The sequence below is a fragment of the Mastomys coucha genome, unplaced genomic scaffold (assembly GCF_008632895.1).
Source record: "Mastomys coucha isolate ucsf_1 unplaced genomic scaffold, UCSF_Mcou_1 pScaffold15, whole genome shotgun sequence".
Classification (NCBI taxonomy): domain Eukaryota; kingdom Metazoa; phylum Chordata; class Mammalia; order Rodentia; family Muridae; genus Mastomys; species Mastomys coucha.
The window spans coordinates 8,966,007-8,991,913 of record NW_022196897.1 but is presented as its reverse complement, the minus strand read 5'-3'; the positions used below and the strand labels follow the sequence as shown (position 1 = coordinate 8,991,913).

At 42.4% G+C, this 25,907-nt stretch overlaps 1 protein-coding gene across 1 annotated transcript in view; it reads left to right on the top strand.

Annotated features, from left to right (window-relative positions):
- Positions 1 to 413: 413 nt before the first annotated feature.
- The window catches only part of Prtfdc1 (phosphoribosyl transferase domain containing 1), a 112,298-nt gene continuing 86,804 nt past the window's right edge, over positions 414 to 25,907 (top strand). The window contains exons 1-3 of the mRNA XM_031369153.1: positions 414 to 779; positions 11,651 to 11,757; positions 15,897 to 16,080. Coding sequence (XP_031225013.1) covers positions 732 to 779; positions 11,651 to 11,757; positions 15,897 to 16,080 — 339 coding nt within the window. The 5' untranslated portion in view covers positions 414 to 731. The remainder of the gene's footprint in view (positions 780 to 11,650; positions 11,758 to 15,896; positions 16,081 to 25,907) is intronic.

Genomic DNA, 25,907 nt, shown 5'->3' with positions numbered 1-25,907 from the left:
GAAGAACAAAGAATCGGGCGCTGGGCTAGAAGAAAGCTGGGATTAGGGATTGGTTTAACAACAGATTCATAAAACAAGGCTTTCTAATCAGAGTAGAGCAATTGCCTTTAGCTACAACCTGAGACAATTAGAGTGGAGTGGTAAATCAGCTACAGTATTTTGTAAAAAGTCCCTGCCCTGGGCCCATCGGATCACTAGAGTTTAGTCGGAAGAAATGCCGGCTCGTGGCACTTTCCAACTCCTGGCAGGGCGCCAAGATCTGAAGTCCTCCGGGATACTCCGGCCCACTTCCGACGTCCGAGAACGCGCTGCACTGCCTCTCTTTAATGCATTGACTTGGGACAAATGTGCATTTAAAATCTGGCAGGGAGGAGTCTTGGAAATTGCAGGCCTGGGGGCTGCAGCGTAGGGCTTTGAGAAGACAAATAACAGGGGACTTCCTTTTCTCCTGAACAAATCTCACGCCTGTCCCATATCCCCTCGGGGTGCGGAGCACGCAAAGGGCAGGCGGGGAGCGGGGGCGGAGGCGCCTCCAGGGACGCCCCCTGTAACGCGCTCAGGTGCACTAGGCGATGCTCCACAGCTGCTCCCGCGCCGCCAGGGACTGAGGCTCGAATGTAGTCCCTGCTTTTCCGCCCGCAGGCTGGGGGCGGGGCGGTCCCAGCCACATCCCCTCCCCCGCCCCCACATCCTCCCGGCGTCTGTCCGTCCAGCGTTCCCCCGCGAGAGACATGGCCGGGAGCAGTGAGAAGGCGCCAGACTCCGGGCGAGGCGTCGTGGTAAATGCGAACTCTGGATTCCAGGCTCCCTTAGCTCGCTCCCCTCCCCTCTTCTCCCTTCGCGGCTCCCCTCCACTCCCACCCCTTACCCCTTTAGCTGAAATGGGTTCGGGTGAGAATCCGCCAAGGCTTTGTTCCTCCTGCGGGCAGGCGGAGATCTCTGGCTTTCTCGCATCCAAGCCTCCCCCTTCTCCACCCTGTCTGACGAAACCCATACTAAAATCGCTCCTTCATCCAGAGTTCCCAGTAACTTCTCCCTTCCCACCCTCCCGGGGGTTCCTAGCCGTGAAGCCTGCCTCCTACAGGGTCCCCACTTAGCTAGCCACAAGGAGTCTAGCCTGCGAGCTGGAGTTTAGGAAGACCCCAGCATGCAGCTCTAGCGACCCTCCTATTAGCCCTCCCTCCTCACTTCAATGAGTTTTGAGTTTTGTTTTTAAAACAGCTACTGAGAACTAACTCTTCAGGGCAGCCAAGGTGCAAAGTAACGCAAGTAAATACAATTGGAACTTTGAATCTGGGGCGCGGCTCTGCAGAAGCCAGCAAGCAGCCAGAGTGCCCCATGCCTTGCCTGTGACAGAAGACAAACTTGATCTGTGAAAAACTCAGTAGTGTTTTAGGATGGAAGGTGGGGCCATATCCAAACCTCTTCAATTCCGGGGATCATTCAGGTGTCAAATGGAGGGTACCCACCTCCCATAATCTTGAAATTAAGCTCTAACGGATGGTAGTTATGACTCCAGGATTGAAGTGAAAAGGTGTGAGGGTGGTGGGTGGGGCTGATTTGCCATTAAGATCCTCTTTCCGGAGCTCTGCGTGTAATTCACAGATAGTCTGTTTATGGAAATGAATGGATTGAATTAGAGTGAGTGGGTTAGGAAAGAAACACCTCTCAGTTAAATAGAACTGTTCGGGTTGAAAGGTAGGGCTCCGCTCTTAATTAAACAGCCAGACCTGCCTTTCCTCAAGGAGGAATGCCTTTAGTCTGCCCTGCCAGGTTCTGCTCCACAAATTTGGAACCAGACAAACTCTTCTTCCCAAAACTTACGTTCTGGGAAGGGACACAGTCAAGCAGTGTGAAAACACACAGTCCAGATAATTCAGCTAGCCAGGTATTCTACAGGAAGGAGGGGACAGTTCCTGGAAGGGGGCGGGGAGCAGTGTCTTTACCGATATGATCAAAGAGTCTGCAGTAACCTTTCACCCAAGATCACAAGCAGAAACAGAAGGAAACCATGTGGGGACCCACGACATAGAGACACATGTCAAGGACAGAGAAGAGATCACTATCTGATTTGTGCTTTTACAATAAAAACATTCCAGTCGCTGTAGGTATGATAGATCAGGTGGAAGGAGGTTGAAAATATGAAAGAGGAAGTCATTAAACTAACTCCCTCCCATGTTACATCTTTAAGGCTCACAGGTCAGGATATACTGTAGGCAACTTGAAAGTCGTACTTGAAACTCCAGAATGTGATAAGATTTGGAAAACCTTTGGCAGGTTAGTTTGGGGGATAAATGAAGAATGGAATAAAATAAAATGGAAGAAATAAAAACAATTGTTAAGAACAAATGCCTGGAAAGTCCCCCAGATGTTTGAGGCATACTGTGACACAAAGCCAGTTCAAGGGACCAAAAATGAAGAGCTGGATGGAAGAAAGCAAGCAGGAGAGGAGTAGATGTCTAGAGAACTGTTCAGTGGAAGTGGATTTGCCAGGGTCATGAGATCATCAAACGTGTCCGATGTTGCCAAAAGAGCAAGTGGGATAGGAATGGGCAAGAGGCCATTAGTGAGAAGCACCTTTCCAAGAGACATCCCATTGCTAGACTACGCAAAGTACCACAGTAGTGTGGAACATCTTTCAAATAGCTAAACCTAGAATTCATAGAGTAACACTGTATCATAAATACTATATGCTTCTAAAGAAGAAAGCCATGATGCAACTAGAGGTGGAGCTCAGTGGTAGAGCCCCAGCATCACAGATTATTAAAACTCAAAAGGAACTAAATCTGGATGTACTCATAGATTGGGTAGATTACTAAAGTCTAATAAGCAAAGGAAAAAAACCTGTAAATATAATGGTCTCATCTATTCATCCTCAACGATGCCTTCTTGTGAAGGATGCTTGGGCAATAACAAGAGGTCAGTAAGAAGAGAAGAAGCTAGTGTATGGCTTGGGCACTGTATGTAGTTGCTAATCTGCAAAAGTGCCCCCTAAGGTTGACAATAACCAATGGAAACACCTGCCCATATGTTAATTTCTCCAGTAAAACTTAGTAAAATTTGAAAAAAATTCAGGTGCTGAAGAGGGTTAGGAAAACTAGAGAAGATAAGGATGTAGGCAAAATAGCAAGCCCTCAAGGGTAGGGTAAAAAAATCAAAAGGAAGTTATAACAATAAACATACCTTGTAACTCCAGAGGTAGGGCTGCTCTGTTCATGGGAAAGTATTGCTAGTGTAGAATTAGGATAAAATAACTGAGTGAGACAATTGAAGGAGCTACAAGATGGACTAATTAGAAAGGTCAGGAACGGAGGCTCCAGACTCTCCAGTGTAGAGTAAAGCACCCAATGTAGACTTAAGGCCACTTATAGCCCAGCTAGACCAGACAAAGGAAACCCAAAAAGACAAATCTCTCTTTCCAGGGAATGCAAACAAAGCAAAGACCCATGGCAGCTCTAGATGCTGACAATAAAGGATGGCTGAGGTGTAGATGGTGACAACAAAGGATAACTGAGGTGTAGATGGTGACAATAAAGGATGACTGAGGTGTAGATGGTGACAATAAAGGATGACTGAGGTGTAGACAGTGACAATAAAGGATGACTGAGGTGTAAATGGTAACAATAAAGGATGACTGAGGTGTAAGCCTCCAGACAAAACGTTGATGTGCACTCCTTAAGTTTCAGGGAATACTGTGGAAGAGCAGGCAGAAAGAATGTAAGAGCTTCAAGATGGAGAAAGGGTTGGGAGAGAGCAGGATGTAGGGATGGGAACCATGAACTCACAGCTAATGAGCATGCTGACCCTGAGTCAGCAAAAGCCAGGCCCTCTTAACAGTCATGTGTAGAGATGGAAGTGACCCACAGGCCTTTGTCACTTGCTGCTGATGTGTTGGCAACCCTCGGATTCTAGGAGAAAGTGAAACATGCTTGTGTACCCACTATTGAGCCCTCCATGCTCCAAACTCAAGATCATACAGATGAACCTGGTTAATCAATAGGAAACACTAAACAAAACCAAACTAATAAGGGAAAGGTAATTATATGAAGGAGGGGTTGGCTGGAAGGGGCCAGAGAGAAATTGAAGGAGGGAGCTTGCAGAATACAGAGTGCATATATATGAAAATGTGAAAGAACAACTTACTAATAAAAAAATTAAGATGAGTCTTATCTGCATGTGACATTCACTTGATTTGGGTGGGAGAGGCATTTTAATACATTATAAGGAATAAATAGTAGCATACAGGAATTGCCAAATGAAAGGATGTAGACAGAACTCAGAGGTCTTGCTCAAAGTTGGTTGTCATTGGTTTGGAGCTAGTAAACTTACCAGATGTACAGTTGACACTTTGTAGTTATTTATCAGGGAGAGATGGTCTTTTCTGCCCACCTGGCTTTGGGGGAGGGGGTCAGGTTCTTAAATATTTTTGTCTCTCCAGTTTGTATTGTACTAACGTGTTGTCAAAGGACCCACAGTTAGAACCTACATAAGTCTGTTAAAAGATGAGAGAAGTCAAAGTTACTATTGAGTTTCTGTTTGGCTGACTCTCCTCTCCTTATGTCCATCCTCATTCCCATGGAGATGGAGTGACAATATAGGAGAATAAATAAGAGGAAGAAGAAGACTGCAGGGGAGGAAGGGACTGGAAGGGTGTGTTCTGTAGCCTGTTGAGCTCTGTCGTTGCTTTAGCAGAAGAACCTGAGCCCTCCTTCAGCACTTTGATCCATTGCTCTAAGATTGTTGAGTTGGGCTCTGGACCTGGGTCTGTTGATGTTGCTGTCTGGGGTTCGGTGCTGATGGAAGGACAACTACAAGCATGAAAACCAATGACAATTGTCTGCCTGCAGGGAAGAGAGGACTAGGTGCATGGCTCTTGGAGGGGGACAGAAGCAGGCTTGTGCTCTGCCCATGTGCTTCTCAGGTGTTTTTCTCCCTGGGAAATATGCTAAAATATATATATATATATATATATATATATGGTCAACATCAATTTAAATGTGACCCAGAGAGTCATTGGGTTCTGGATTTGGATGTCATATAAAATGACTCAGTTACGGTGTTTGTCACCTCTCCAGCTGGAGATGTTTTGCCTCTTCAAACAGAGAAAGCATTATGTAGACTAAAATTAGAGCATGTTATCTGTGATCCTAAAACTGTTTAAAGATTCTTTGCTTTTCATCGTTTTGTTTTAAAGCTAGTGAAGTCATGACCTGAAGTCTAGAGCCACCCTGTGTCTCTGCATTCCTGCAGGGGTAGATACACACACACACACACACACACACACGATTTGTGTGGAAAAACAACAAAACAGACTTGGAGTCTTGCCTCCTATTGTCTTTTATCTCCTCCACAAAAGCACCATTTCAAATTAACTAGATATAATGGCCACATGTGATCATGAGCATAGTTCTAGAGAAGTGATTTTCCACTGGATTTAAATGTACTGCTTGAGCTGGGGTAGTAATACTTTGGCAAATGGCACTGAGGTTTTTCTTTAAATGAGTTAAAATGTGTATTTAAATGTATATATAACAATGTATATGAGTTATATAGACAACTGATGCTTCAGTACAGTTACACAGTCTGTGTCACTGCATAAGCACTGTAGACCATATGCTAGGGAGTCTTATATTCATTAGCATTTTCATTAGTCATGTGAGACAGGCCTTGACTTAATTTTAGAGACATTAATATGTCCCAGGTCTCATAGCTAGCAGACTTGGCACAGAGGGGTCAGACTTTGACACCCACATTGCTCGCTGTTTTCACGTATAAGTTTATTTCCTAATTTTTCTATCATCTTTTTCTTTTCTTTGGTATTCTTGTGTGTGTGTATATGTGTATTTATGTGTATATATGTATGTATATATGTATGTGTGCATATATGTATGTGGGTATGTGTGTATAGTGTATATGTGTCTATGTATATCTATGAGTGCTATGTGTATATGTCTGTCTGTATGTATTTATGTGTGTATACATATGTATGTATGTGTATGAATGTGTGTGTATATATCTGTATAGATGTATTTATGTGTGTATGTGTGTATACATATATATGTATATGTATGAATGTGTGTATGTGTGTATGTATATGGGTGTGTATGTATGTATATGCATGTATGTGTGTGTGTATGTGTGTATATGTATGTGTATGAGTGTGTGTGCATGTGTGGATATGCCTGTCTGTATGTATATGAGTGCGTGTATGTGTGTATGTATGTATGTATGTTTGTGTATCTGTGAATATGTATGTGTATGAGTGTGTGTGTATATATGTGTATTTGTGTATATGTGTGTATGTGTGATTGTGTGTGTGCATGTATGTGTGTATATGTATGTATGTATGATTGTGTGTGTGCATGTATGTGTGTATGTATGTGTATGAGTATGTATATGTGTGTATGTATGTGTGCATGTATGTGTATATGTGTGTTTGTGTGTATGTGTGTATATATGCGTGTATGTTTGTGTATTGTGCATTTGTTCAGTATTTGCTATACATTAGTCTTTGCACTCTATTTGATGTCATCCACTTGATAGGTTTTATTGTATCTTATTTAAAGAAAATAGAATCAGGACTGGGCATGGTAGCACATATCTTTAATCCCAACACTCAGGAGACAGAGGCAGAAGCAGGTGGATCTCTGTAAATTTAAACCCCAACCTGGTCTACATGGCTAGTTCCAGGCTAGTCATGAATGCATAGTGAGATCCTGTCTCAAAACTCAAACAAAGAAAAGAGAGAAGGAAAGAAAGAAAGAAAGAAAGAAAGAAAGAAAGAAAGAAAGAAAGAGAAGGGAAGAAAAGAAAAATATGGTCTCCTAATCTCATGGCAGTAAAAATGAAAGAGTGGAGGCACGACCTTGATATGGAGAGTATTCTCTGTGATTCAGAGCAAAGAGCTGTAATGAATTGCATGGGGTGAAGAACGAAGAACGAGCTCAGGAGACCACTAATTACCAGGGCTGTGAGTGAATGAGCTCCAGGAAGTAGAAGTGGAGTGGGTACTGCTGTGTGGTTTAGGAGAAAAGCCAGAGGCTGAATGTCATTCAGGTGCATCTGGGAAGCCACTGACCAGCCACTCTGGCTAAAGCAGGCTCCTGGAATTTACAGGGTGGGAACCAGAGTTGCTCCATACAAGTTGACCTGTCACACCAGCCAGCTTGCTGGTGGAGGTACAATGAATATGACACTTTTTGACTATACAGATGATGTGTACTCCTTGGCCAGTGGGACAGCTATGAATCTCCAGAGCTTTGAACAGTAGTCATTTCTATCACAAGTTGACAAATTGATCATCGAGGTTGGAGTTCAGAGGTAATGAGTATCCCATTTATTCAGTTGTTGAACATCTTTTTAGTACTTAACAGATCTCAAGTCAGTGGTCTGGGCATGAGGGATTGAACAGAAAGTAAGATCAAATCTCTGCCAGAAGTAGCTCACATTCCAGTGGGATAAGACAAGTCAGAACAGGCAGACATAAAAACACACATGTGCCCTCACTCATATACACACACTCACACACATTCATATATACACACTCACACATGCTATGAAGAAAAGTAAGATTAGATATGAAGGATACAGCAATGGGGTGGGGAGGAAGGAGAGTACTGGTTTATGTTTGTAATCAGAAAGGCCTCTCTGTAAAGTTGACTTGGAATGAAGACTGGAGGAAAAGAATACACAAGCCCCGTGGTCATTTGCAGGAAGAGTATTACAGGCTAAAGAAATATCAAAACACTAACCAATTGTCAGCAGATTCAGTCATCCAGGAGACAAACGTCTAGAGCAGAGTAAATGAGAAAGTACCAGGCAATCAAGAGGGAGATTCTTGTGGGCCTCAGTGAGGACTGTAGGTTTTACTCAGCATGAAATGAGAAGCCTTTGAGAACATTTGAGCCAGAGACTGTCATGATGTCAAGCATACAGCCGCCTTGTTGGAAGAAGCAAGACCAGGTTTGGCCATTTCTGCAGTAGTCCCAGATGGAATGAGGGCAGTGGAGACCCAGATCAGGGTAGGGAGGGAGCTGTGGAAGTTGTTCAGGTGTGGTTCTGTTCACATTGGGAGGGAATTGGGAAGGGGATGATATACTGATTGGCACAAAGATTAAAGGAAGGAACAAAGCCAATGCCAAAGTTTTAGTTTGAAGAAACAGAGGAAAATGCTGCCCTTACCTGAGATAGGAAAGGGTTAAATTTGGAGAGAAATAACATGAGTTTGGTCTGCCTAGAGACCAAAATTAGGATGAGAGTGGCTTGGGCTTTACCTTAAAACCCCCTTTCTAAAACCGGAGCCCTTCATCCAGAGGAGGATGGGAGTGGGGTGGGAAATGTCTTGGTATAAGATGGAGCTGCTGGGAATGGACCTTAAACTAGAAGTGAACAGATAAAGATGAGACAGAGCATGTGAACAGAAACTGTGGAAATGTCCCCAAAGACCTCAAGGTGAAGCCTTTGCTGAGCCAGAGCTGCAGAGAATCCCAGGGAAACAGGCAAGAGAATCACAACATGAGTGCAGTCAGCAAGGCTTCCAGGAAGAAGTGAGATTGACCTGGCCTTCCAAGAGGGAGGTGAACTTTGGCATAGAGACAGAGGGAGTAGAAACAAGGATAGTGTAAGACAGATGAAGGGACTGGAAGCCAGGAAGAATTAGGTGTCCTAGAAATCCCCAAAACAAAATACAGGCTACTGCCCTTGCTCTTGACTGGCCACCAGAACCTATTGCTGAGAATATCACACAGTTTGATCATGAGACATGGAAAAGTCAAGCTAGTATTAGCTGAGACGCTTCGTTCATATTGCTGGAATATGCTAAGCCCTGTAAGCTAGAGTGATTGGCACAGCAGAACACACCTATAGGTACCCTAGTGGACTGAATGTTGTGAGAGCAACCACTGCTTTCTGATTGGATTTGAGACCTGCACCACAGAAACACAAGCCTGGTGCTACAAATATGGCCAGAAACCTATGGTTGGGGAGCTTGTAGGAGACAGTAGTGAAACTTTTACAATTATTTTCCTAAATGGACATAGTGTCAGACTGCCATGTAAATTCCAATCTCTCTACCCATAGATTAGTGTGGTTCTCAGACCTCCTCAGGGAAGATCGTTTTTGCACTGTATGCCTCTGAATGGAGAAATTCCTAAAGGACAGCTGTGGAGTGCTCATCCATAAACAGGACATCTGTACCACACCCTTCCCCCTAGGACTTAGGAACCATCTCAAAAGAGAGAACAGGAAAAATATAAGGGCCAGAGGTCGGGGACCAGAGGGCAACACTATACTTTGTACAAGATAGGACCACTGCAGTCATAAATTCACAATGTCTGCAGTTGCTTGCACAAGACCTTTACAAGATCAATCCAGTCAGCATTTTCGCTTGGAGAAGAAGGGTTTCATAAGCACCAACCTCGTGATCACTACTGGCTTCTGGGAGGAACAAGGTTCAGTTTCTACCAGATTTCTGGTAGATCTGGCACTCCATTGCTTGATGGGCCAACACCCACTAGTGTAGGAGCAATGCAAACTGGACTCAAAAGGATTTTTAGAAAAATGAAGGACATGGAATTGGAAACGGTGGTAGATAGTCAATCTGAAGGAAGTGAGGAGGAGTTGGACTAAATAGGATCAAAATACATTGCATGCACGTATAAAAAGTTGGAGATTGGCTCTAATACCTTGATTCAATCAAGAATCTGCATGTTCAAATGCTAAAAGTCTTTGTCCCCAATTGGTTTTTGATTAATCAATAAAGACGGCAGTGGCTAATGGCTAGGCAAAAAGAGACAGGGCAGGACTTTTAGATTTGCATAGGCTGGGAACTGGGAAAAAGGAGACAGAGTTTCCATAACTCAGAGGAGAAGGATGGGACACAGGAGCTATAGGAGAGAAAGCCAGACAGCTATGTGAGATTTCGGGTAGGTAGCCACTGGCTACTTCCCTGATTGAGCCTAGGGTAGCAGGCAGAGGGTTAGAAGTGTCCAGCTTTTGGGGTAAGCAAGGCATTTTAAAATTAACTGGGGTGTGTGTGTGTGTGTGTGTGTGTGTGTGTGTGTGTTCCATTCTCGAATCCAGATAGCTCCTGGGAAGGTGGCTGAAAGCATGGGCCAGAAGCCAAAACAGTATAACACAAACTCAGTGCTACAATGAAATGCTCAGATACTTAATATTGCCTGTATGCACGTATACATGCTGAATCATTCCTATACTGAAAAGCAACCTGAGGACAGGAACTAGCTGTATAAATGAGCAAGAAAATCAGACTGGGCCAGGCAGTCGTGGTGCATGCCTTTAATCCCAGCACTTGGAAGGCAGAGGCAGGGGGATTTCTGAGTTTGAGGCCAGCCTGGTTTATAGAGTGAGTTCCAGGACAGCCAGGGCCACACAGAGAAACCCTGTCTCGAAAAACAAAAAACAAAAACAAAAAGAAAATCAGGCTGGGTCTATATTATAAAAGCCCTCCATAGATCAAAGCTGGACAGAGTAGTCACAAAGGTGTGGAAAAATGATCAATAACAAGAGCTAACATAGCTAAAGAAAGGTTTTCATGGACAACATTTTCATTATTGCATCCTTTTTGTCTATGTGAAGAAAAAAACAAAGAAAAAGAAAAAGACTGTCATTATTTTCTTCCACATCTTGTTCCTATTCTAGCCAGAAATCTTGTCTGTAAATCTTAAGGAAGAGAAAGGCTTGCTAGCAGTCTGTGTTCTGTGAACAGGCTCATTTTCTTGGGCCACAACATCCTAAGACTCGCTGAAGTTTCTTTCAAAGAGCATCCTTTTTTAGTCTTTACTGCACTGGCAAAGGCACTCAGAAGTCTAGGTTTATTGTAATCTCGGGATATGCTTTTCACAGGTAAACCTTCCCAAGAAGATGAGGCATTATAATAAAAAGAAATTCAGAATATATCATAATACTGTATATTATACAATTATACATGTGTACAATGTAGTCATAATATTTTTATAATATAGATACAAAGTATATAATGCTTATACTTACATGCTTTTTTTTATAGTGCTGGAGACCGAACTTGGGGCTTCAGGCATCCTGGACACTATTTATTGAGCTGCACCTATATAGTGCTTACATAAAAATGGTCTTCTATATAGTTCTATCAGGTTAGGTAAAGATGGTGAGTTTAGGGGCTGGAGAGCTGGCTGGGTAGCTAAGAGCACTGACTGCTCTTGCAGAGGGCTCAGGTTTGGTTCCCAGCACCTATATCAAATGGTTAACAATTACCTGTAATTCCGTTTCCAGGGAATCTGATGCTATTTGGCCTCTGAGCAGGCCTTTGAGGGTACCTGCATGCATATAATACACATAAACTCATGCAGGGACACATACAAATAAACAAAGATAATGAAGAACCTCTTTAAGAAGAGACATCAGAGTTCCAATTTTATCCTATTACGGTTAGGAGTAGAGTATATTGTTGATTTGGTACTTGTTTTATCAAGTTGCATAAACAATAACCTTGCTCTACTAAGCTTATCATAGCTTGAGGGGATATATTAATTTACCAAGATGTGTAGATCTCTGTGTTCAACGTTATTCTGTTTCCAAATGATAATTTTTGTTATTTACATTAAAAATAAATTGTTAATGAAAAATACCATAACCAAACTACTTTGATTTACAGCTTCTGGATAATTGGCCAGGATATGATTTGGATTTATTCACGTACCCACAACACTATTATGGTGATCTGGAGCGTGTGCTCATCCCTCATGGCATCATAGTAGACAGGTGAGTGAGTCCTCCATCCTGTATCATTGGTTCATTGGTTCATTGGTTCATTGCTCTCATGTGACTCTTCAAGCCTGTTAAGGACTTTCTTTCTAGTGGTTGGGAGAACTTCTATAGGGTAGCAAATTTGAACTCAAGGAACATGTGCATTCATGGAACTGTGTAACTTTGTGCAATTACTCAGAAAAATTGGTAAGGATATATAGATGTAAATTATAATAATTAACATACACATGCCCCCAAAGCAATGCCCTTTACAAATAGTGGAGATAAGAAAAGGAAAGCAAGGCTCTCCACCCAGATGCCTTGTCTCATGGCTTTTCACAGACTTAACCTGGAAGAGTTAGGAGGTAAACATCACCTTCACAGGACACACTCTTAAAACCCCAACTTTCCCTGAAACTTCCATTTCCTTCGGAACAAGTAGTGTGTCAGGTCGGCCAGTCAGCATGTGTATGATTGTATCTACCACTGGTAATGTTTTGAGAGTAAGAGAACGTAGTTTCAAACCATTTGTGGAAAACATGGATATTTCCTCTCTTCTTGTAAGTTGTTCACTTCTAGTCTTAGACACATCAGCTTACCTTTGGGTTTTTAAATGCCATCTCTGCACTACCATGGCTCTGGATTTGTAGGTGTAGCCAGCCCTTTAGCAGAGCCACCTCAGTACCTAGACCAAGTATAGCAAACTATTATAATAGTGTCAGGGATGGGCTCCATCTCATGGCATGGGTCTCAAGCGGGGCCAGTTATCGGTTGGCCCTTCCCTCAAATTCTCTGTCTTTTACCCCTGAACATCTCGTAGGCAGAATAAATTGTGGTTCAAAGATTTTGTGGCTGGGTTGGTGCTTCAGTCCCTCCATTGGATGTCTAAAATTCCTCCATAAGTGGTCCAGGGTGGGGCCCAGGAATTCAGCCCTCAGCTTTAAAACAAACATTACACCTGCTTTACATGGAGAATGATTCTATGATTTCAGTACATTTTTATGCTTGGGTCCATCTCCACAATCTTGTCTTACAGTTTCATTAATCTACTGACAGGCAGCTATGAATCAGGTCTCTTTCCTTAGAAATTAAGTCATAAAACATCTATTCATTGGTCCAGCAGCCAGTGAAACTTCGAACTTCTGATTTGGATTTGTAAACAGTTCAGGTACAATTCTTGGCATGGATGTATCTTTTCATTCCTCCTAGATTAAGCCCTTGGGGTGAAATTCTGGGCTTCCTGATAGGTTTCAACAACTACAGGTTGCTTCCCAATGTGGCTGTGACGTTTTCCAGCCTCACTAGAACAAGACTCTGTTGTCTTCACATATCTGCTGACATTCAGTATTGTCTGTCCTTTGGGTCATAGTCATTCTAGTATATGTATGATGATATCTCCCTGTGATTGGAACTTATATTTCCTGAATCATTAGTGTGCTTATCAGCTACTCTCATTCTTTTTCTATGGGGGTAAAAGGTCTCAACCCAAGCCTTTTGCCAACTTATTTGGTTGTTTGTCTTCTTGTTGAGTTATAAAAGGATTAAATATATACAACTATAATTATAATCACTTATATTGTGTAAAATAATATCATTTGAATTATATAAATACATAAGCCAGGCAGTGGTGATAGACACCTTTAATTCTACCATAGGCAGACAGATCTTTGTGAATTCAAGGCTGACCTGGTTTCCAAAGTGAGTTCCAAGACAGCCACAGCTATACAGTGAAAACATATATATTAGATATTAGATATATATCATGTATATTAGATATAAACCTTTATCAGATTATAATTTTCACATATATTTCTAGTTTTGTTGTTTTCATTGGAATATTTTGAGAAGAATGCATATTCTGTTGTTTGGTGGAGTGTTCTAACATATCAGCTAGATCCAGTTTATTAATGGGTTGTTCAACTTTATCCTTTATCCTAACTGATTTCCCAAATGGAGGATCTGCCCATGCCTGGTAGAGGGACTGTGGGAGGGAGTCTGTAAGTGCAGTGGTATCTCTTTCTCTTTGCTCTTCTGTCAGTCATTTGGCATCCCTAGGGAAACATACTCTAGGATTGTCAAGCTTTCTTCAGGAGCTGACAGAGATCACCAACTCTGATGTCACATTCTGACTGAAAGTGAGATGGTTTCTTCATCTTACTTTTCATTGCCACAAGCATGATGCGTCCTTCTCGGTCCTTCCACTTTAATCTGAGTCTTTATGTTTAAAGTGGGATTTGGGGGCCTGGGGAGATGTGCAGCTGGTAAAGTGTTCACTGTGCAAGCACGCAGACCTGAGTTTGATCCCTAGAACCAAGGTGAAAAGACTGAGATGGTAAGCTGTGCCTATAATCCCAGCTCTGGGGAGACAGACAGGTAGATCCTGGCTTGCAGGGCCACCAGCTTATCCTAATTGGTAAGCTCCAAGACCCACTGAGACCCTGTCTCAAAAATATGATGGATAGCTCCCAAGAAGGAATACCCTAGGTTCATTTCTGGCTTCCATCTGTACATGCATTTTCATATATATGCATGTAAATACTCCCCACATACACATGCACATCCATGTATACACACACATATGAGTGCTCACAAACACTGTGGTCTGTATGTGTGTGTGTATATACACATGTGTGCATACACTAAATAAATAAATGTAATGAAAAATTTATGAATTTATGAATTCAATGCATCTTTGTAAAAGCATGCCAGATAATCTGATATGCAATCTTTGGGTGACCATATTTATTTAGACAAACACTACCTGAAAACATAGCTAATATTCTATTTGTGCATATATATGAACACTTAGGAAATGTTCAAATAGCTGGGTAGTGGTGGTGCACGCCTTTAATCACGACAGTTGTGAGGCAGAGGCAGGTAGATTTCTGAGTTCGAGACTAGCCTGGTCTACAGAGTGAGTTCCAGGACAGCCAGGGCTATACAGAGAAACCCTGTCTTGAAACACACCCCCCCCCAAAAAAGAAAATGTTCAAGTAAATATGAATATATAGAATCCATATTATATATGTAGTATATAGACATGATAAAGTTACATATAAATACATACATAATTCAGTTTGTCTATTTTAATCTAATCCAATTTTAAATGCTCATAGGGATTTTCTTTTTTAAGGTACACATTTGAGACCCTGCCTCAAACCAGGGTTTCAGGGGTTTTGGTTTCATGTGGGGAGTGGCTACACACTGGTACATATAGAATGAGTAGAAGCCTGTGAAAATAGTGCCAGAGCATGGGCAGAGGCAGGCCATTGCTGTTCACTGACTGCAGGGAGCATCCTCCACATAGGATTCCACACTGCATTGCTGCCTCTTCCCATTGTGCTGTGGTGTGCTGCCTTTGGTGAATATGTTTTTGTTTTTTTGTTTTTTGTTACTCTAAACTTGACTTTTCTTCCAATGTAAGGAGAATATGTCATTCTCTGTCTTATGGTTTCTGTTGTTTTGAAAAAAACACCAGAACCTAAAGAAACTTGGGGAGGAAAAGGGATTTATTTCATCTTACACTTTTAGGTAACAACAGTCCATCGCTGGAGGAAGCCAGGACAGAAACTCAAGCAAGGTGGGAACTTGGAAACAGGAACTGAAGCAGAAGCTGTAGAGGAAGGCTTGCTTTCTTATACAATCCAGGACAATCTATCCAAAGGATAGCTTTCCCCACCGTGATCTGGGTCCTCCTACATCAGTCATTAATCATGACCACACCCCACAGTCTTCCCCAGCAGGCCAGTCTTGTGGAGGCAGCATCTCCATCTCCTTTTCCCACACAGGTCTAGGTGTCAGACTGACAAGAGAGAAAGAAACCAAAAAAAAAAAAAATCAGCTATTTCCTCTTTCTTTGCTATAAAATGAGCATTTCAGTAAATAACATCAAAATGTTTTAAAGTTTAACAACAGGTGCTGTAATGATTAAATAATAAATATCATGCATGACCTCTAATACTGTTTATGATGTATAGGAGCTATGATGTCCCATGTTATCAGCACTTTGGTTCCACTTTAGCAGAACTTTTCTGCCTGAAGCATTCTGTTTTCCAGGTTTTTCTCCATGTTCATGTGAATGATCTGATCTGTATAGAACATCATGTGTCTATTAGTTGTATATTAATATATCTTTTATTTCTTACTTCTTTCAGAATTGAGCGGCTGGCTAAGGATATAATGAAAGACATAGGCTACCATGATATTCTGGTCCTGTGTGTACTGAAGGGAGGTTACAAGTTCTGTGCTGATCTTGTCGAACACCTCAAGAACATCAGCCGGAATTCAGATCGCTTTGTCTCTATGAAGGTTGACTTTATCAGACTAAAAAGTTACAAGGTAAGTTGTTACATGTTCTATTATTATTGTATAATTATCAGAACTCACAATTTTCAACACTAAAAATGACAATGAGGAGTGCAGTTTTTGTTGTTGTCATTGTTTCTTAAAAATGGAGTTTCTCTGTGAAGTCCTGGATGTCTTAAAATTCACTCTATAGACCAGGCTGGCCTTGACCTCAGAGATTTGCCTGCCTTTGCCTCATGAGTGCTAGGACTAAAGCCATGTTCTACCATGCCCAGTTTAAATGTATATTTTTAATGAACAAGAAGACAACAATGATAAGAATTTAGGTAATATGCTTCTATTTTCACATGTATGGAAAGACTCTTTGGGAATGATTTCTGCAACTGTTCATATGAGTGAAGGTGATGAGTGTGGTCAATGTGAAGGAAATCCGGTGGAGGGTGATGTTCATATGAGTGAAGGTGATGAGTGTGGCCAATGTGAAGGAAGTCCGGTGGAGGGTGATGTTCATATGAGTGAAGGTGATGAGTGTGGTCAGTGTGAAGGAAGTCCGGTGGAGGGTGATGTTCATATGAGTGAAGGTGATGAGTGTGGTCAGTGTGAAGGAAGTCTGGTGGAGGATGATGTTCATATGAGTGAAGGTGATGAGTGTGGTCAGTGTGAAGGAAGTCCGGTGGAGGGTCATGTGCTTTGTGCTGAGTCTTATTCTTGGTCCTGGAGTCCTGTGGGAGGGAGCCCAAGCCAGTGGGGGACACCTGGCTCTCTGCTGTCATTACCTGAGGGGAAGAAGGAAAGCCTGGAACAGATGTCAATGTGAGGAGACCAGGCCAGGATCTTCTACAGAAAGCCTTCCACCAGCCTATGATGGCTTCCTGGCTGCCTCTGGATGGAGTTGATCTCCGTGGATTTCCAAACACAATTACTCTTCTCTTTTCACCATAAAGTTAACTTATGTGAAACTTCTTATTTAATGGCCAATTAATTCAAAACTAGGATATTGTTCATTAAGAAACTCCGTTGGTCAAAACCACGATGGTATTTTCATTAACTTAACTACCTTGGAACATTTGAGTTCGATTGATCGTCAGTCTTAATCGGCTTCCTATTGGTACATATCCACACACCAGCACAAATTTAATGGGAGAAACCAACACAGGATTATTTATGGCCAATTTCTTGGGTTAGAAATCTGAATGTGTTTATAGCTTGCCCTCAATCTTTTCTAACAGTTGAGATTCAGGATCCCTATCCAAGAACTCCAACTGTGGTACAAAGTCAGTTTCCATGTCCTTACTGCAGGCTTGACTTCCATTCCTCCAGCCCTCAGGTCTTCCTTCACCACAGGGGCTCCTCTAAGGCCAATTCACAATGGAGTTATAGTTTTCTTCACACAAAATGAGAGGCTGTCCACTCAACAAGAACCCTACCCTTCTAATCACTGAAGTGATTGGATCTTGTTAACCCAGATAGCCAACTAGGCATATAACCTGGGGAGGGAATTCTGGACATATTTTCAAGTTCCATTCATGCTCAAGTGAGGAGGATTATTCAGGACATGTATACCAGTAATATCTGTTATGTCAGTTAAGGTTATTAGTGTTGTGATGAAATACCATGACCAGAAGTAACTAGGAAAGGAAAGCATTTATTACACCTCACAACTCTCTGTCACTGAGGGAAGTCAGGGCAGGAACTCACGCAGGAACTCAGAGGTAAGAGTTTAAGCAGAGCTGTGGAAGAATGCTGCTGACTGGCTGGCTTGATGAGGCAGTGCTGGGCATGGCACTGCCCACAGTGAGCTGGACTCACCCACATCAGTCACCAACCAAAAACAAAAACAAGAAAACAAAACAAACAAACAAACAAACACGAATTAACAGATTTGCCTACAGGCTAATCAGAAAGACATTTTCTATGTTAAGCATCTGTCTTCCAAATTGGCTCTAGATTGTGACAGGTTGACATAAAGATAGCCAGCACAGCCATCTTGAAGCTAGGCTTGGAATTCTACCTACAGTTTCTATGTGGCACTGTTCCAGTTGCCTCAGATCTAGGGCAGCTAGAGTTGCCTTGTCATTTCTTTTTTTTCTTTTTTTTTATTAGATATTTTCTTTATTTACATGTCATACGATATCTCCTTTCCCAGTTCCCCCTCCAAAAAAAAAAAGAAAAACAAAAAACTCCTGTTCCCTCCCCCTTCCTTTCCCAGTTCCCCCTCCAAAAAAAAGAAAAAATAAATAAAATAAAATAAAAAAGCAAACTCCTGTTCCCTCTTCCCTCCCCCTGCTCACCAACCCACCCTCTCCTACTTCCTGGCCCTGACATTCCCCTACACTGGGGCATAGAACCTTTACAGGGCCAAGGGCCTCTCCTCTCATTAGTAACTGACTTGACCATCCTCTGCTATACATATGCTGCTGGAGCCATTAGTCCCACAGTGCTCCATAGTTAGACTCTACAACTCCTTCCATGAGTATTTTGTTCCCCCTTTTAAGAAGGAAAAAGTATCCACACTTTGGTCTTCCTTTCTTTCAATGTACCACAGGATGGCCTGGATGTCCTGCTCTAGCTGCCTCCACTTTTCAGCATGCCTTACCTCTGTGAGCAGCACCGTGAGCAGCAGAACTTTCTCTTTCGTTTGTTGATCCTTTTTTGTTTAATTTTTAACCACCTGCAGAGGTTCTAGTGACTTTTCTATTATCTCTAGCTTAATTCTGCTGCAGAAATGGTACTTTGTAAGAGTTCTGTCCTTCGTGCTTTCTGCGGCCCGGTCTACTGTCATGCTCAAACCAAGAGCACTGTACCCCACGTCTTCTTCAGCTATGCAGTGCTTTTTCCAACGTGTTGGAGCCTTTTCACAGTCTAACTCTCTCAACATCCTCATCCCAGCCTTGCACCTAGAGGTGTACATTCTAACACTTAGATGCCGTGCTAATCTATACTTCTATGGCACCAGGGCAGGGAAAATGTATTCATTTCAAAAACAGGCACTGTGTTCATTAGCACTATATCTAGACAGCTGATTTTAAATCGCCATGGTATTCCCTGGCAGTGGGGATGCCACAGCTCTTACCCAGGGCTCCCAAGGAGGAAGAAGGCAGTAAGTGACATGCTCTCTTCACTGCTGTCTCCAGTCTCGCTCATTGTAGATCTTTGTTTCCAGCAGGCCCCTGAAGCCCTTTCAAACCAATTGTGATGTCTCTGCTCTTCTAAGCCAAATATTTCCCTATCACCCAGGTAGCACAGATCATCTCCTGAGCAGTTACTTCACATAACTCACTCTCACTCACTCAGGCAGGACATCCCTCTAATTACATAGAATCCAAAATAGATGGAGAACCCATAGTCATAGTCTGGCCTATGGCATGAACAATTCTCCACCCGTGGTACATGCGCTGCCCCTCTTCAGGGATGTCTTAATTGCTAGGTCAGTTGCTGGAACCGTTCATCCCTTTAAAAAATGGAGCTCTATTAACAAACTTGAGGGCAGAGGCCTATAAAAAGCAAAGCAAACAAAACAAACCCTGTCAAATGGGGAGAGCAAGCCAGGCGGTGGTGGCGCATGCCTTTAATCCCAGCACTTGGGAGGCAGAGGCAGGCGGATTTCTGAGTTCGAGGCCAACCTGGTCTACTGAGTGAGTTCCAGAGCTACACAGAGAAACCCTGTCTTGAAAAACCAAAAAAAAAAAAAAAAAAAAAAAAAAAAAAAAAATGGGGAGAGCAGACTAGCTCACTTTCCTGAGAGCATCTGTGCTTCTTCATTCAGGGGCGCACACATCTGGAAAACATCTCGGTGATAATTTACCTCTGACAAGTACTCCCACAGCTCATGCTAGGATGGTTTTTCCCAGCTGGCTGGTACTAGTCTGGGAGACTGTGGACCCTTGCTGGGAAAAGTAGGCCACTGGGTTTGGGGTGGTGGTTTGAAGATTGTAGTCTGGGGCTAGCTCCTGACTTGCTCTCTCCGCTTCCTGGTTTGCTGTAATGAAAATAGCCTATACCACATGCTCCAGCTGATCTGCTCCTCTTTGCCTTGGGGACTGAAACCATGAGCCAAAATACATCTGTCCTCCTAGGTCTCTGTCAAGTATTGTGGTCGTAATGATACCAACTCCCACTGTGAAATCTGAAAATGCCCTCACCATACATTCCCAAAGATGTCTCTCTTGCGTGATTATAAATCCTGGTGAGATGGAAATCAGGACCAACCATCACACCTTCTATCTTGGTATGTGACGATTCTGTACCCTTGCCTTTCTCCCCATTCAGAGCCCTGGGAAGGAGCCATTTCCATCTGCATCCTAGGAAAGCAATGATATTATTCTGAGGAGAACAGAAGGAGAGTTTCTCTCTGAGGTTGTATCACCTTGTCCCAGCCTCCATAGGTTATGTCAAGGGTACCCTGCCCACCGCAGTCTGGTTAGACCTCCCTTAGGGACAGACTAAACATCTCAGGGCTCTAGGCTGTCTTTGTTCTTATGTTAATCTTTACGGAGATCTGAAGTGAATTTGCATGAATGGTAGCAATCTAGAGACTGATTGCTTAGAAATTAGCATGAGACTGGCATGTTGAATATTCCTGTTCTTTAATGGAAGGAGGGGCCCTGACAACCTGAACCCTACCTCCTCCCTCACTCCAACCCTTCCCTCTCCCTCCAATCCTTCCTCTGTCTATCAACTGATGCTCAGTCAGCACTTACTGATAGTCATATCTCATTTAACCTTTTCTGAAATCCTGCTAAGGGTGTCTCCTTTCTTTCACAGAGGGGTCAGTTAAGTCACCACAGAAGCCAGCAAACTGTAGAAACAGTGTTATACCTCAGCCCTCAGCCCCAGCTGTCTCTCAAGCCTCGGTCCATTGTAATATGCAAACATTTCTCAAAGAGTTCTCCAGGGTTTTCCCAGAAAACTTCACTGTTTTATAAGATATTGGTTATCTTCTCTTCCTAAAATACACACAAGAGAAGTAAGAAGTTTGTGCGCATCAATACCATCATTATATTTTGAGAAGTAGTCAAATCTGAAAATCTCGGATGAAAGAAAAGAAATTGCATGGATGGCATCGCATATGCACACACGTGGCTGTGTTCAGTAGCTTGTCCCGTAATATTGACAAATGTATGTTACTATTCAACATCTTTTGTGTGTAAGAAATCAAACCTCTCCTAAGAGTTTTCCTGCCTGTGGGCAAAAACTCAGCCACCAGAGACCCAAAGACACATTATGCCTTGCACCCATTTATTTTCTTCTATTGTTTCATATAGTTAAAAGCTTAAAGTATTTTCTTTTTCTTAGACTCCAAGGTATGTGCATTCACAGGGAGAATTTGACTCTGGCAATTTTATGGAATACTGTGAATAACTTAGAAGTCCTTCTCTTAAATAAAACCCCTAACAGTGATGGGGGAATGAAGAGCATTTCACATGCTTAGTGGTGCTCACAAAGCAGCTAGGGTATCCAGGGGCCAGTATGACATCAGAATGTTAAATGGCAGCAGAAGCAAGGCTGAATGGAGTAGAAGAGTCTGTTCTGTCAGTCTGGTTTTATCACTCATGCAGAGGCAAATGAGAAAGTCTTGTAGTTAGATAAAATTGGAAGCTAGATGAGACACACCACCCCATCCCAACCCCCACCCCACCCCCACCCCCACCCCCACCCCACTCCTGCTAGTAATGCCCAGAACAGCCTTCCTATCTTTCATGAAAAGCTCAACTTCCAGTAACGGGGAAACCCAAAAAGCTAGTTTATTTGTCTATTATTGCAGGAGACTGAACTCTTTCTTGCATAATATTTTTGTGTGTGTAGTACTAGGGATCAAACCTCAGTTCTCACAAGTGTTAGGCAAGCACTCTAGCACACAGTCAGCCTCTTGTGAGATTTTTAAACACAAATCTTCACAACACAGCTTGAAATTTTAGCTTAACTCACCCCTGTAGTCCCAGGAACTTCATTCTAAGACCTGGGTTTAAACTTGATCTCAGGCCATGATGTCTTCATGGCGCCTGATAAAAGCCAGTCTAAAACCAGTCTGCACGGAGGATTCCTAAAATAAACTCTCACTAAACCTAAATGCAAGCTGAGGGTAGGAAGTCTTTTGTGGAATCTGCTCTTAGGACTTATGGTAGACAAATACATGTTTGAGTATTTGCAGGCAAGTGTTGTTGGGCACCAGGGATGGATTTTCAGCCAGCCAGCTTTTTTGCAAAAAGATGTGGTATTCGCCAAACTTTTCTCTTTTTCTTCTTAAATGTCCTAATTTAAATGTTCATCAACTTACATAAAAACCAGTGTGAGGATGTGATACTCCAGCAGGCTGCTTTTTCTCCAATTTGGTTAGCTTACCTGTGAGCACAGAAAAGCTTCAAGACTTTACAGCTCAAGAAGGGATGCTATTTTAAACAAGCTGGAGTTCTCCCCACATCTTCAAGAAGGGATGCTATTTTAAAGAAGCTGGAGTTCTCCCCATATCTGCACACCTCCCCGCATATCCGCAGGCCCCCTTCCCACCAGTTCTTTGAATGTGCAATGCTTTGTATTAATTCACAATTCTTATGTGAAGACACCACAAGAGGAAAAAAAAATGGGGAGTAAGACACAACACCGAATATAACCAGAGTAAGTCTGTAAGATTAACCCCACAGGGATGTGAGCCCCAGGGAAGCTGACAACAGTGTTAAAGAGGAACATTGAAGCTAAAGTTGGCCACAGACCTGTCCCCAGGAAGGTAGAGAAATGCTAACATCAGTTTTCTTTTCTTTTCTTTTCTTTTGTTTTGTTTTGTTTTGTTTTGTTTTCCTCTCTCATGTGACAGCTAAGAAGGAAGGTCTAAATAAGTCCTTGGCAATCCATGATGGTAAGTGATGAGTAGGTTAGATAAACCAGAGCCAGCATCCTCGTATCTTTCTTTGTGCCATGCCAGGCTGAACTGGCTTTGTTCCTTTCTTTTTTTGAGAGTCTATTAGTGTACAAAAATCAATGGTTTCATTGTGACATTTCTCTATCTATACAATGTACTTTGTTCATTCTCTCTCTGCCTATATCTCTCTTTCTCCCTGTCTCTCAGTCTCTCTGCATGTCTTTCTGTATCTCCTTCCACACTGGCACACACACACACACACACACACACACACACACACACACACACACACAAAGGCAGGCAAAGGGCTAACTTATAGAATGAAGAAAATAATCTAAAGCAAAAAGGGTCAATGAGAGACACAGAAAAAAAAAGTCTAAAACATCTTGTTAAATATAAGGAATCATGGCTGTAAATTGCACTTTTCTTTATGTTCCGTCAAGAAGAAAATAAGGATAATACTAATTAAGCAATAATATGACATAGATTGTTGAAATACATACTGATTTTGGAGATAGTAAGATGTGAACAAATTATGCAACCTGGAATTGACTTCTTAAATGTAGCTCTCCCACCACTTCAACAATATCATAGGCAAGCATTTTACTAACTGAAAAATTATGAAAAACATTATCTTTACTCTGTGATTCTTCTCAAATCTTGGGTCCTTGAACAGTGCTCTAAGACATATTTGATAAAGAATGACCCATGGATAGGCCTAGTGTTATTCAATCCACCTTAAAATTGATAGGAAGGAGGTATGAAGCCAGCACATCCTCAGACCTTTGGACTCAGGCTGAGCTGTGGCCGAGCTCAGATGCATCCTGAATCGGTTAGTTAGGACCACCTACTTTTTTCTGTAACTTCTGGTCCTTTTGTTATTGTTTCAAGACTTTTTAAGTGTACCTGTGTGTTTTACCTCCATGTGTAAATGTGTCACTACATGTGCCTAGTTACTGTAGAGACCAGAAAAGGGATTTAGGTTCCCTGGAACTAGAGTTACAAGTGGTTATGAGCTACTATTTGGATGCTTGAGTAAAACCTGGGTCCTCTGGAAAAGCAGCCAGTTCTCTTAACTGCTGAACCATCTTTGCCGGCCCTGACTTGTGGATCATGAGATACATTTACTACTGGACTTCAACATGCATGGTTGAAGAACCTTCAGTGCACATACCTAATTTGGCCTGAGGTCCTCAGTATTCCTGTAAGCAAGGCTACTTGAGATTTCTATCCAGTTGAAAGTTTTTGTTCATTTTCTTTAAAGCAAAACTCCACTCTGTGTCACATGGGTTAGTTTTAACAGTTTAGGTTATTTTTTCTTACTCTTTCAATAAATACTAGAGGGTTTTATTAATGTACAATCTTTTTTAGAAGACTTCTTGTGACATTTTATTTATTTTGTGTGTGTGTGTGTGTGTGTGTGTGTGTGTGTGTCTGCACATGCACGTGCGCGCTTTGTATAAGTCAGAGGACAGGTGGCAAAAGCCACTTCTCTTCTTCCACCTTGTGGGTCCTGGGAATTGAACCCAGGCCTTCAGACTTGGCGACAGGTACCTTTACTGGCAGAGTCATGTTGCTGGCGCTGTTAATATGCATTCTTTACATTCAAATATAGTTTTCTATAGAAATATTTGTTAGAGTTTGACTTCCCTGATGAAAATCAAAAAGTGAGACAACAAATAAAAGAAGAATAATGTAGGAAGGGTTACTGAATTATATATACAGGAAACCAAGTTTCGGGAAACTCCTCTGAGGATAGAATTATACCTATGTAACTCTGCAAATGGAACCTGGTCACTGTGGTCAAGTGGAACCCAGGGAATTAGAAGACATGGATTTGGATAGGGGCATTGTGGCTGAATCCAGGCCACAGTCCTGGAAGTAGGCAGGCATAGCTGTCAGCTTGAGCAAGTATTACTACATACAAAACCAGTTCACAAGTGTTTATGGGTGACGTAAGTTCTGAATAGTATGTATGTGTTGACTGATTAAACCTTCACAGGTCACTCATACACACACACACACACATACACACACACACACAGAGAGAGAGAGAGAGAGAAAGAGAGAGAGAGAGAGAGAGTCCTTACTTCTTTTGTAGGAGATGCTCTGATGCTCTTGAGGTCAGTTGGAGTAGTGGCGTTCCCAAGAACTCACTTCTGGGAAGTGGAGTTCTGCTTCGTTCCAGACCCACAACTTGTAATCACAACTTGACTTCATCATGGAGCTGTGGGAGAGGAAAAGAACTCCTTCCCCTGAGACATAGGCAAGCATGAGAAAGGTGTCCTCTCTCAGTGTACTGAGTGAACTTGAAGCAAGGAATATGGATGTAAGAAATAGAACATAGCATGAAGCAAAACACATAGTAGGAACTCAATCCTGAGAACCAGGCAGAAAGGCCAAAGCCAACCAAAGAGGCACAATACTAGCACCTTGTACTGGGTTTTCCTTTGCCTGCCTAGCAAGTGCTGTGACCCAGCCCCACCTAAGGTCAGTTCTTTTTTTTTTTTTCTCCGAAGTTCTGTAGCATTATGAATGGATACCTTAGTTATAGGAAAGGGTTGCAGAACCTTGAATGAGGAAGAGCCTTACCCACCAGGGAGTGTGTGCACTGTAAGTGTTGTTCCCACCAGATACCTCTGGGATTCTGTACAATTTTGTGTGTATAGGTATTTTATCTACATGTATGTCTATGTGCCAATGTGTGCCTGGTGACCATGGAGGTCAGAAAAAGGCATTGGATTCCCTGGAACTGGAATTAAAGATGATTGTGAGCCATCAGGTGTGTGGATGGCTTAAAATCAAACACGGACACCTGGAAGAACAATCAGTTCTCTTAACAACCATCTGTCCAGTCCCCTTCTTCCTTTGTTCTTTCTTACGGTCTAAGCTTAACATTGCTAAGAACAGTCTTATCATTAACAATATAATTATTAGCCGGGCAGTGGTGGTGCACACCTTTAATCCCAGCACTTGGGAGGCAGAAGCAGGTGGATTTCTGAGT